The sequence below is a fragment of the Elephas maximus genome, chromosome 12 (assembly GCF_024166365.1).
Source record: "Elephas maximus indicus isolate mEleMax1 chromosome 12, mEleMax1 primary haplotype, whole genome shotgun sequence".
Lineage (NCBI taxonomy): Eukaryota > Metazoa > Chordata > Mammalia > Proboscidea > Elephantidae > Elephas > Elephas maximus.
The window spans coordinates 89,162,866-89,174,819 of record NC_064830.1 but is presented as its reverse complement, the minus strand read 5'-3'; the positions used below and the strand labels follow the sequence as shown (position 1 = coordinate 89,174,819).

Here is an 11,954-nt window from a genome sequence, read left to right as displayed (position 1 = left end):
GCCCTTTATCTGTACACTAGGAAAAGCTGAGGGGCACAGTAGGTGATTTGGAGTCAGAAAACTAAGGGTCTAGGTCCATTTCCTCCCGTAGATTGGCTGTGTGACCTTGGCCAAGTTTCAGAACCTCTCTGAGCCCCAGTTGTATATACACAAAGTCCCATTGCCTGGGCTCAAATCCTGGCTCTGCCACTCATGAGTCAGGAGCCCTTGTGCAAGTGATTTAGCTCCCCTGAGCCTCAGGATCCTGAAGCAGTATCACTACCTAGCGCTGCCAGGATGACTAAATGAGATGATACGTATAAGGCAAAGGTTCTGTGTGTCACATTGTAAGTGTTCATTTTCTGTTAACTATTGTTGTTGTTATGCTTTTTAATGAGCCCTTGTTGTATGCCAGGTATTTTATGTACATTTTCTCTAATCCTCCCAACAAACTGTGACAGTGTCCTGTGGTAATCCCCACTTTCCAGATGAGGAAGACTGAGGCTCAGAAACAGCAACTGACTTGCCCAAAGACACAGACTCACAACAGCCGAACTAGAATTCAAACTCAGATCTTGCCCAGTATTAAAGTGCTTTTTCAACTGGGCCATAATTTCTTCCTGTCTATGAGATGGAAATAATGGTTTCTGCCCCTCAGGTCTATTATGAGGGTTAAAGAAGGTTTGTGAAGAGGCCTCTATTGATGCTTGCTCTAGCTCAGCTTAGTTTCTTTATTCCCCCAGGGTAATTACCTAAGCATAGGCCTTTCATTTTCATAATAAGGAGGCTGGTGAGTCTTCTCTTAATCTCTGGGAGGCAATATGGTCTGATGTCCACAGGAGAGGCCTGAAAGGATTAGATCAAAATCAGAACTCCCAGGTTCCCATCCCACACCCAAGCCCACGCTTGCTGAGGCTTCTTTCATCTTCTGGGCCTTCTTTGACTCTCAGATTTCCTACCCACTCCATGATGATTAGGAGTACATAACCCTTTTCTCTCTTTCTCAGGGGCAGTGCAAAACTACACGTGATAATATCTGGCATCTCCAGCTTTGAGTTTTAGGTAGAGGGGGATCTTATCTAGCTATCGGGAAGTCAGTTTCCCTTGCCCCAACACATGGTACGATGTGGGTAGAAGTGTGGTCTTGGCAAAGTGGCACACCTCACCCCTCCTATTGGCTCACCTTGAAACAAGCAGGCCTGGCGTACTGTCCACCTTCCTGCATAATGCATGAACCCATGGTAGGAATAGTACACCATCAACCATGAGTCTGACCACTGCAGGCCACAGATGCATCCAGAAGTCTTGCCAAGGTTGGCATCTCTCTGTTGGCAGGACCTGAAGAGAGTGAAGAAGTATGTGTCAGCCAAGGCCTTTCCTGGGGCTGAGGTGGAAACTGGTCTCATCCTGGCCCCGGGTATTCTGCAAAGGAAATGGGGCAGACAAGAAGAGAGCCTTAGAATCAATGATGGTGACACCGGGGACACTTAGACTCCTATTTTCTGGACTTGGAAGCCCCCTCTAGGAGGGTTGGGGTGGCTGAGACTCTCTCAGTGTGGTTGGAGGTGGGAGGGAAGATTTGGGACCAGGAACACAGACCCTGGCAATTTCTGTGGCTGCCTCCTGGTATAGGAAATCCCCAGGGGCAGCAACTATGGTATATCAGAGTTGGAGAACATGGATAAAAGTGGGTATATGGTGGCCCTGCTCAGGGGAAAATGCCAGAATGCGGCAATCACACGTGAAATCTGAGGCCTCCATGGGGGAGGTATGCTTAGGTGAGTATGCATGCGTGCAAGCATGTGTGTATAAACCCAAAAAATATCAGGAGTAAAGGGGGGGTGGGGATGGTCTGAGCCCTCTGAGAGCCAATGGAACTGGGGCAACAGTAATAATACTCCTTCATTTATGGATAGAGTACTCATTGGAGAGGCCCCCAAGGCTAGGCCAAGTGCTAGGGCTTAGGATACACAGAAGAATCAGACCAGGCCTTAGGCACTTGCAGTCTAATTGAGGAGCCAGACACTGAAATGGATATAATTAAAGTACCTTGTGACAAGTGCTAGAATAGTGTGTGTGAGTGTGTGTGCGCATATGTATCTGCAGAAGCACTGTGCCCAAGCAGCCTCCTCTGCCTGAGGTTAGCAGGAAGACCTCACCGAGGCACAGCTCTCTGAGCAGAGGCTTGAGGAGTTGGGAGGGAATTGGTCAGAGGAAAACAGGGGAAGGATGTTCCAGGCAGAGGGAACAGCATCTACAAAGACGTGGAGGTGTGAAACTCTATGAGCTGGTTGAGGAACCTTGAACAGATACTATGGCAGAGCTTTGAAAGATCTGATGGGGCAAAAAAAAAAAAAAATCTTATTTGTTTATATATGTATTATCTAACTCCCCCAATAGAATATATTGGGGCATTTTGTTTGTATTATTCTCTGCTAGAACCCCAGAGCCTAGAGCAGTGCTTAGCACACAGCGAGACAGGTTGTGAACACTTAAATGGAGACAGGGAGGGCCTACAGTGGATGGTGCTGACATTCCTGGAGGCAGTGGGAGCTATTGGAGGTTTTAAAATGGAGAAAGAGCAAGGTCTGATGTGAGCCGTAGGACGTCACTTTGACAGTGATGTGAAGACTGAACGGACCAGATGACGAAGTCTTAAATTAGGGCACTGTCAGTAAAAAACAGAAATATTGATGCTAATTCCAATTTACAAGTAGTATTTTTTTCTTTGGTGTGTGTGCGTAGCGAAAATATACACACCAAAACATCCACCAATACAACAATTTCCACATTTACGATTCCATGATATTATTTTTCATGTTGTGCCACCACTGTCACTATCCTCCACCACCATTAACATAAAGTCAATGCCCCCAAACAAAAACTCCCCCTTTCACCCTCTCTCCCGCCCTTGGTAACCACTAATAATCTTTGGTTTCTATATATTTATTTCATATAAGTGAGATCATAACAGTATTTGTTCTTTTGTGACTGACTTATTTTGCTCAGCACAATGTTTTCAAGGTTTATCCATGTTGTGGCATGCACCAGGACTTCACTTCTCTTTACAGTGGCATAATTATTCCATTGTGTGTGTGTGTATATATATATATGTCACATTTTGTTTATTCATACATCTGTTGATGGACATTTCGGTTGTTTCCACCTTTTGGCTATTGTGAAAAATGCTGAAATGAACATTGGTGTCTTAGGCTGGGCTCTCTAGAGAAGCAAAACCAGTAGAGTGTATAAATATATGTATATTAAAAAAAAATGTATACAGAGAGGTTTATATCAAGAAACGGCTCACACAGTTGTAGAGGCTGGAACATTCCAAGTCCATGGGTCAGGCTAGAGGTTTCTCCTGATTCATGTAGCCGCAGGGGCTGGTGAACCCAAGATTGGTAGGCCAGACAGCAGGGTTGTTGATCACAGGCTACCAAGACTGATGGATCCCAAGATTGGCAGGTAAGCTGCTAGCTCAAGTCCCAAGAACTAGAGGTCAGACAAACAGGAGCCAGTTGCAGGATCAAGAGGGAGCAAAAGGCCACAGGGTTGCCAGAAAGTCCATCTATATTGGATGCAGTCCACACCCCCAAGGAAACTCCCCTTCAACTGATTGGCTACTCAAAGCGGATCCCATCATGGCGGTAATCACATCATTATAAGACTGCCAAACTACACCATAACTGCCAAGCCACTGAGAATCATGGCCCAGCCAAGTTGACACACAACCTTAACATTATAATTGGTGTACACGTTTCTGTTTTCATTCTTGCCTTCACTCCCTCCAGGACTGGGAACGCTGGGTCATACGGTAATTCTATGTTCAACTCCTTGAGGAACTGCCAAATCGTTTTCCACAGTGGCTGCACCATTTCACACACCCAGCAGCAATGGATGAGGGTTCCAGTTTCTCCACAACCCCACCAACACATGTTGTTTTCTGTCTCTTTAATCATTGCTATTCCAATGGGGGACAAGGAGTTTTGATTTTTACAATACCTCCGTGAGGCAGACGTGAAAACAACTCAGTAAGGCTCACTGACTTGGCTGAAATCACACCGGCAAGTTGATGGCGTATTCTGGGGGTTCAGTCCTCCCTTCGTAGCGCCCTAGGGCCCTGGATGTCTCCTCCGACGTCCATCATATGCTGAGGATCCGAGCTAGGCCGGTGGTGGCGGGAACTCGTCTTTCCAGTCAGTAACGAGGGGAAAGCCCCGCGAATCGCCGCTAAGAACTAGCGGCCAAAGAAGAAAGAAAAAGGCGAAGAGACGCGGGCGGAGGAGGTTTGGGTCCCGGCGGCCGCCGTAGGAGCGGTGCTCTCGTTCCCCATGGCAACGCCAAGAAGCAGCGGATGATTTCTGGGCGGCATTGCCGCCACCGCCGGCCGGACCGACCGCCTCGCGGAATCTCTGAACAGACGGCGGCTCCAAGGGTGCAGGTGATGGGGGTGGGTCGGCGGAGGAAGCCCGAGGTGTGGGGACAACGGCAGGATGTGACCGGGGCGGGCCTGGAGGTTGCGAGGGAGGCGCCGCCCTCGACTCTCTGGACCCGGACTCCCACCGTCTGGACCAGGGGCTGTAGCTGAGCCTCACCTTACCTAAACTGGAAATGGGAGAACGAGACTGGTCATTCCAGTCCAACGGCCCCTCCGAGGCTCTGAAACCCAGGACCTTCTTTCCCTGCAGCTCCTGGACTGACTGGCGCTGCCCTGCCCCATGGACGTGAGTCCAGGCCCCTTCCCCTCCCTGGTCCTCCCCCTCAGCAAGCACCTTTGCCAGCCTTCGAGCCCCTGGACTGGGGAGGGGGTTCTTTACTCAACATAGACCCTTCCAGCTGAGGACAACAGCTGTGAGAGAGAGTTAGAGGGATGGACTGCCTAGGGGAGGGGACCACTGGACCTGACAAGATGTTGACGAGGATTTTGTCAAGCAATCAAGGAAAAAAGGCATTCCAGGCAGAGGGAGCAGCATGGGCAGAGGTCTGGGGAGTGAGACAGGTTGGGGTATTTAGGGAAGGGTAAAACTTCAGCGCGGCTGGAGTGGGGGGCCAGGAGATGAAGGGAGAGGTAGGCAGGGCCAGATTAGGGGTTTTGTTACTTTAAAAGTTTAGACTAATTCTGTGGGAGCCATTGATGGATTGTAAGGAAGAGAGGTATACGCAAGGACAGTTGGTGTGAAGATGGGCAAAACTGTAGGCTGGAAGACACTTCCAAAACCAAAACCAAACCAGTTGCTGTCCGGTCAATCCGGACTTATAGCAACCCTATAGGACAGAGTAGAACTGCCCCATGGGGTTTCCAAGGCTGGAATCTTTATGGAAGTAGACTGCCACATCTTTTTTCCATAGAGTGACTGGTGGGTTCGAACTGCCTACCTTATGATTAGCAACCAAGTGCTTTGTAGGGGCCAGGAATGTGGGCTGAGGCAGTGGCAGTGGCAGTGGAGTTAGAGACAAGGGAGTATTTGGAGAGGTATTCTGAAAGGAGGGCAAATAAGTCTCAGGAAAGTCTAGAATGACCCTGAAGGTGCTGAAACAGGAATGGCAGGGAAAAAAGGCAGGTTTGGGGGACAAGATTGTAAGTCAGGATGTAGTCCTATTGACTCTCTCCCCACCATCTGGTGGTTGTTCCTCCCCTTCTCCCAGCCACTTCTGTGTACCTTCTGGCATTCCTGTGTTCCTGCAGCCCTTCCCCTCCTCCTTGTCAGCCCTCCCTCCTGTGCTCACCCAGGTCTCCTCTAGCCCGTGGAATCCAACCCCGGCTCCTGTCAGCATCCCTTCCCTGCTGCTACCCATCCCTGCCATCGTCTTCATCGCTGTGGGCGTCTATTTGTTGCTGCTGGGCCTAGTACTTCTGATTAGGCACTGCCTGCTGGTGAGAAGCGTGGTCGGGGATAAACGGTGGTGTCTGTGGGGAAGAGGGTCCCAGTCATCCTGTCCACCTGTCCACATACTCTTGCCCTCAAACACCTTTGCCATTTAGTCCTCACATCTATCCTTTTCCTGAGGTCTCTCCTTTCCTGTCCCCAGCCAAAGCTTCTCCTGCTCCTCTCCCAAAAGCCAAGACTCTTGGCTGTCCCTGCCTAGCGCCTGGCCCAGATCCTGAGCCCTGCCATCTCCTAGGCCCAGGGCTGCTGCACAGACTGCAGCTCCCCCTGCAGGAAACCAAGTGCTTCAGAGCGCCAAGACTGCTGCTGGACCTGTGCGGAAGCCTGCGACTTCCCTCTGCCTAGCCCAGCCCTCTGCTTGGATGCCTGCTGCCCCCAGCCCACCGAAGCTGTGAGTGCCATTCCTACCCCCTGACCCACTGAGCCACTGATCTGGGTACTATCTGGGCATTCATTCATTTGTTCAACAACATTTATTACTGAGCACCTACTTAAGGCCAGGCACAGGTCCAAGTACTGGGTCAGGAGGAGACAGCCCAAAACAACATACACAACATGAGACAATTTCTGATGAGGAAAGCTACTTGAAGAAAAGAAAAGAAGGTGACAGCTGGAGAAAGGTGACGTATGTGAGTGTATGGCACACACTCAACGCTTCTGAAAATCGTAGTTAAAAACAGCCTGTCACAGAGCTGCCCCTGTTCACTGAGTGAATGCTGTGCTCCACACATTGTTCCAAGCACTTTGTAGAATTATTATTTTTTCTAATACCCAGAGAGCTGGGTATTTTAAATAACCTGTCTCTATTCTTTTTTTTTTCCCTGGTTACAAAGAGCATTGTTTACAAAACCTGCCTGATAGAAATACATGGGAAGTACAAATCACTTTATAAACCAGCTCCCAATTCAAGGTAGCTACATTTTGTATATGTCCCTCATATACAAATATACAGTTCAATCACAGCTGTGTTTTACTATTATTTGGCAAAAATGGGCTGATACCACATATTCTGTCTTATCATAGCTGCAACTTGCCTTTTTAAAACTTGCTATCACTTGGCCACCTATCCATGCCTGTACATGTAGATGTTGTTGTTGGGTGTTGATTGCAACTCAGAGCAACCCCATGTGACAGGATAGAACTGCCCCATAGGGTTTCCTTGGCTGTAATCTTTACAGAAGCAGATGGTCCCTCCTTTTGCAGAGGAACAGACTGGCTTAGGGAATTTAGTCACTTCTTCAATGTTACACAGTCGAGCCTCACTTAGCAAACTGCTCCATCACGTTAGTTGAAATGGAATCCTCAGAGAAAAGCCTGGCTCGAAGAAGATGGGCCGTTTTTGTATTTGCCGGTATAAAGATGTTCAGTGTCATCAACCACCTTCCTGGGTAGTGATTATTTTGGGCTCAGAGATTTAGAGAGCAAAGTTCCTACTCTCTGGAGTAATGACCTTGAAGGCTCAGGAGAGGAGGGTGAGGTCAAAAGACCAAGCCTCAGCAAATTCATAACTTGGGCTAAGTGGAGTTGGTACAAATCCCTAGGAGATGCTTTGAGTTTTGAAATAAATTATGAGGCAAGGAGCTCTCCTCTTTCAAATAGTCTGCTTCTGCTTTCTCAGACATAGCTGGGGGCTGGGGTCCCAGGGCTGGGGCTGAAGGGGTACAGCGGAGAAAGAGATGACCCTGGGTCCTAAATATTTTTATAAGGAAAGCTCAATTAGAAAATGATCTCTGGCCCCCTGGCCTGGGCATACCCCATCCCCTTCCCTTTCTGCCCACATGAAGTGAATAGTCAGGGGCCCAACTCCTCCTTGGGAGTGAGGATGGAGTGAGGTGCCCTGTAAGGAAGGACTGGCCCCTCCCATCTTCCCCTCCAGAGCTGGAGGCCTCAGGGGCTGATCCTGTCTGGCTTCCATTGGCGCCAAGAGTGAATCTAGTACAGTGGAGGCTGGAGCAGGGTCCTTCTCAGTCTTCATCTGGCTTTCCACAAAGCACATTTAAAGGTCTAGCCCTCAGTTTCCTGATAGTAATAATAATATCCACAAATTTGTAGAATTGTTGCAGGAGTTACAAAGCTGTTGCCTATTTTACAGTTATAGAAACTGAGGCTTACAGAGCCTTGAGTGACTCACCTGAGGTTGTGCAGGTGGGCCATCCAGGACACAAACCAAGGTTTCTCTTCCTCTCTTCTTCCACAGGCAGGCTAAGATAATCCAATTCATCCACTCACTTATTTACTTGCTAATCAAAGATTATGGAGTCACTGTGCCGACAAGATAGACAAGTTCCCAGCCCTCAAGGGGCTTATACCTTCTGAAGGCAGAAAAGGCAATTCTAATAGAATGTGAGCGATGATGTGATCAGCAGCAGATCTGGGGCTTAAAAGGAAATCCAGGCACCCAGGCCCCACACTCTGTAGGTCTGGGATGGGACTGTCGGTGGTGGATTTTTAAGAAGTTCTCAGGTGATTCTGATGCACACCAGGGTTAAGAACTACTAAAGGGAGACAGAACTATGATAATAAGAACGGGTCTCTTTTACTGAGTGTTCACTGTGTACCAGGCATCATGCTCAGTTCTTTCACTGATTTCCCACAATGACCCTATGAAGTAGGTGTTTTATTTGTTTCAGAGATGAGGAATCTGAGCTTCAAAACACAAATTAGCCAACTGAGATTCATACCCAGGCCTGACCGACTCCAGAGCCTGAGTTCTAACCAGTAAGGTAGATGGCTGGCCCTCACAAAAGCAAAGTGAAAAAATTTCCAGAGATATTAAAATGTAGCCCCTAGAGAAACAAAAGGTATAACAGTCTTGTGGAGTCCTTGTTTAATGTACTTAAACAGCAGGTTCTTCCTTCCAGAGAAGCCACATGGCTGCTTGTGAGAGTCAAGAAATCCATTAGGCAGTTATTAATGGCTAGCTCTAAACCCTTCCAGGGGACAGAGCCAAGGAACGCTTTTAATACTTTCTTTGAGATGAGGGCAGCGCAGTGTCCCTCAACCACAAGTTCTGCACACAGAATGACGGTGTGGTCCTCCAAACCCAGCACAGCTGATGACATCCCCAGACCGTGACTCCCCAGAGACACTCCAAACCACACCCTCATCAAACACAAGGAGACTGCTTTGCTGTCCTTGCTACCATGATACTTCTAGCCTCCTCTCTGCGAGGCAGTTCTGATGGCGGTGGCACCAGCCCAACTGAGACTCTGCTCCCTGTAGATGGCAGAACGCCATTCCTCACTAGAGCCCCAAGTGATATCTGATCTCACTAATCATCTGACACTGCACCCCGAAAACCTCAGCTGTTTGAAAGGTCATTTCCCTATTCCTGGCTTGGCCTGGTCTCTGACTGAGCTGTGCACCTGTGGCTGTCGTCAGCTCTGCCTCTGGCGTCAAGGAGCCAATCTTCTGTCACACAGCCATCCTGGGTGTGTCTCACTCCAACTGCTTGGCCTGACACCTGTCCTTGCCCGAAGCAGCCACAGATCATCCCTGTCTCTGGGCAGAAGAGGAGTGGGTTGGTGTGGGCCGGTTCTCCCTTCCTGTCTCTAAAAACATGCCATTCCTGTTCCCCAGGAGACAGACCTTCTGTTTCTGCCTAAAGAGGGAAAAATGATATGCTTTGATTCATCCATTCATTCAACATTCATCCGTAGTTCATATACCTACTGAGCATGCGTCCCATGCTAGCTCTGCAGAGAGTGAAATGAACTGCCCTTGCAAACCCAGGAAGGAGGTGATGGTCATAGGAGGCTAGGAGTGGGGCCATATGGGGTCGAGGGTGGATCACAGGACCAAAAGCAGGCAGACCAGCTGCAGGCTCCCTCCCAGCTCCTTTCCTTAGTTGTGTTCTTTTGGGCAAATCGCTCCCCTCTCTCAGGGTTCTGATAACTGAAAACAACAGAACTTTTTTTTTTTTAATAATTTTTATCGTGCTTTAAATGAAAGTTTACAAATCAAGTCAGTCTCTCACACAAAAACTTATATACACCTTGCCACATACTCCCAATTACTCTCCCCCTATTTTTTTCTTTATTAAGACAGCCCACTCCCTCCCTCTACTCTCTCTTTTCGTGTCCATTTCACCAGCTTCTAACCCCCTCTACGCTCTCATCTCCCCTCCAGGCAGGAGATAACAACATAGTCTCAAATGTCCACCCGATCCAAGAAGCTCACCCCTCACCAGCGTCCCCCTCCAACCCACCGTCCAGTCCACATCCAAAGAGTTGGCCTCAGGAATGGCTCCTGTCCTGGGCCAACAAAAGGTCGGGGGGCCATGACCACTGGGATCCTTCTAGTCTCAGACCATTAAGTCTGGTCTTTTTATGAGAATCTGGGGTCTGCATCCCACTGCTCTCCTCCTCCCTCAGGGGCTCTCTTGTGTTCTCTGTCAGGGCAGTCATCAATTGTAGCCGGGCACCATCTAGTTCTTCTGGTCTCAGGATGATGTAGTCTCTGATTCATGTGGCCCTTTCATGACAGAACTTTTTTAATTAAAATTTTTTAATATGAAAATGACCGTTTTCAAAAAGAAACCTAAAAAGATTGTTTTAATTATTCATGAATGTGATCCGTGCCTTGCACAGAGTAGGTGCTCAAAAATGCTTATTGACTGGCTGGCTGAGAAAATGAATGATGAATGAGATCCTGCAGTTAGTTTGCATGCCAAAGAACTCAAAAACCTAACAGTATTTTTATGATGGAAATAAAACTGAAAATTGGGAAGAAAATCTGCATGTCTATTAACTCTGAACTGCAAATGGTAGAGGCCATGAGGATGTAATAGACCCATCTTTGAGCTGGACATTGTGGCACCCAAAGTCTAATGTGGGCCAGGTCTCTGGCCCTAAGTCTCTTCATCTATAAAATGGGAAGAAGGAGAGAACCCCCTGAATAATTTCTTCCCACTCCTGAACTTGGTTCAGAACATTTCATTATTGCTGAAATGATATTCTCTATTCCACTGGGAAAATGTGACTTTCAGGCCTCTCTATTCCTTCTTCCCTGAGAGGGAAACAGCTTTAGGGTCTGGGTCCCTTCCTCCTGCCCACCTCCCTCACCCCTCTCTCTTCTTTCTTAGGGTTGGGCCCCTCACTGTCCCCACTGCTGCCCACTCTGCGACTGTGCCTGTGCATGCCAACTTCCTGACTGCCAGAGCCTCAACTGCCTCTGCTTTGAGATCAAGCTCCGATGAGGACCCAGGGTCCCTGCCCTTTGGGGAGTGGCCAGCCCCCAGGGCCCACGTGCCCTGCTTCCTAGGGGGCCTCAGGACACCTTTCTCCAGGCTACTGGAACTACAAATGGCTGGCCTAGGTCACTGGCCTGTGAAGCAGCGGTGGAGGGCCTCGCTCCCTCCGGGGCAGGACTCAGAGTGGCCTTGGCCAGCCGGACTGCAGCCCCTTCTGAGGGCCAAAAGAGAGAAGGGCTAGTGCTCTGGCAGGTACCCCTGCCCTCCTCTTCCCCTCTCCAAGCTTACTGTATATATTTGAAGGTGAGCGTGGGGGACACTGCCAACCACAGCCAACCACAGACAGCGTTATGGGAGGAACTTGGACCTGGAGTACCGGGATATAGGTGTGCCCCAGCCACATTCCTGTCCATGGACTCTTGGTTATTTGGGGGCAGGCAGGGGGGGCAAGTGTAGTGCCTGCCTCTACTCTCCCTCTAAGGAAATGGGCTCCAGAGAATCACAACAGCCACCACCAAAGTCCAGTCAGGAGAGGAGGGGCTCATCGCAGGGGCCACCGGGAGGAAGGCAAGGAGAGCCACACCATGAGCACCCTTCTACCCTCTCCACAGATCCCTGCCCAAAGACTTATTTCCCTTGACAACCAAGGGCCTCAGCCTGGATTTCCAAGGAAGAAATTTTTTCTTTACTGCTGGTGAGTGGGCAGAGCCCTCCCTCTTCCCGCCCCCCCCCCCTCCAGTAGGGCAGGTCTGTGACTTCGTCCCTTCCCCTCACCCTGCTCCCACTTTGGGCCCTATGCTGGTGTGAATGTCAGGGGCTTCAGGTTTCCCTAAATATAGGTCCCTGCCAGCGAATCCGTGGCGGGAAAAGGGCAGGGGTCACCGGAGAAGGTT

General features: G+C 49.2%; 1 protein-coding gene across 6 annotated transcripts; it reads left to right on the top strand.

The window, feature by feature from the left end:
• Nucleotides 1-4,323: 4,323 nt before the first annotated feature.
• LOC126087086 (keratin-associated protein 10-11) lies at nt 4,324-11,950 on the top strand. Of its 6 annotated transcripts, none has more exons than XR_007519637.1 (5): nt 4,338-4,423; nt 4,671-5,857; nt 6,106-6,261; nt 10,954-11,447; nt 11,673-11,950. XR_007519637.1 is itself a non-coding variant. In XM_049904112.1 (5 exons), exons 2-5 carry the CDS (start codon nt 4,701-4,703, stop codon nt 11,065-11,067), a joined length of 420 nt encoding a protein of 139 aa, XP_049760069.1. In that variant the 5' UTR covers nt 4,338-4,423; nt 4,671-4,700; the 3' UTR covers nt 11,068-11,950. The 6 variants fall into 6 exon arrangements, 5 of the variants coding, with proteins under 5 accessions (XP_049760068.1, XP_049760069.1, XP_049760065.1 ...); XM_049904112.1 differs by having other exon boundaries at nt 4,671-4,706; nt 5,714-5,857; nt 10,954-11,950; XM_049904111.1 differs by having other exon boundaries at nt 4,324-4,423; nt 5,714-5,857; nt 10,954-11,950.
• Nucleotides 11,951-11,954: the final 4 nt, after the last annotated feature.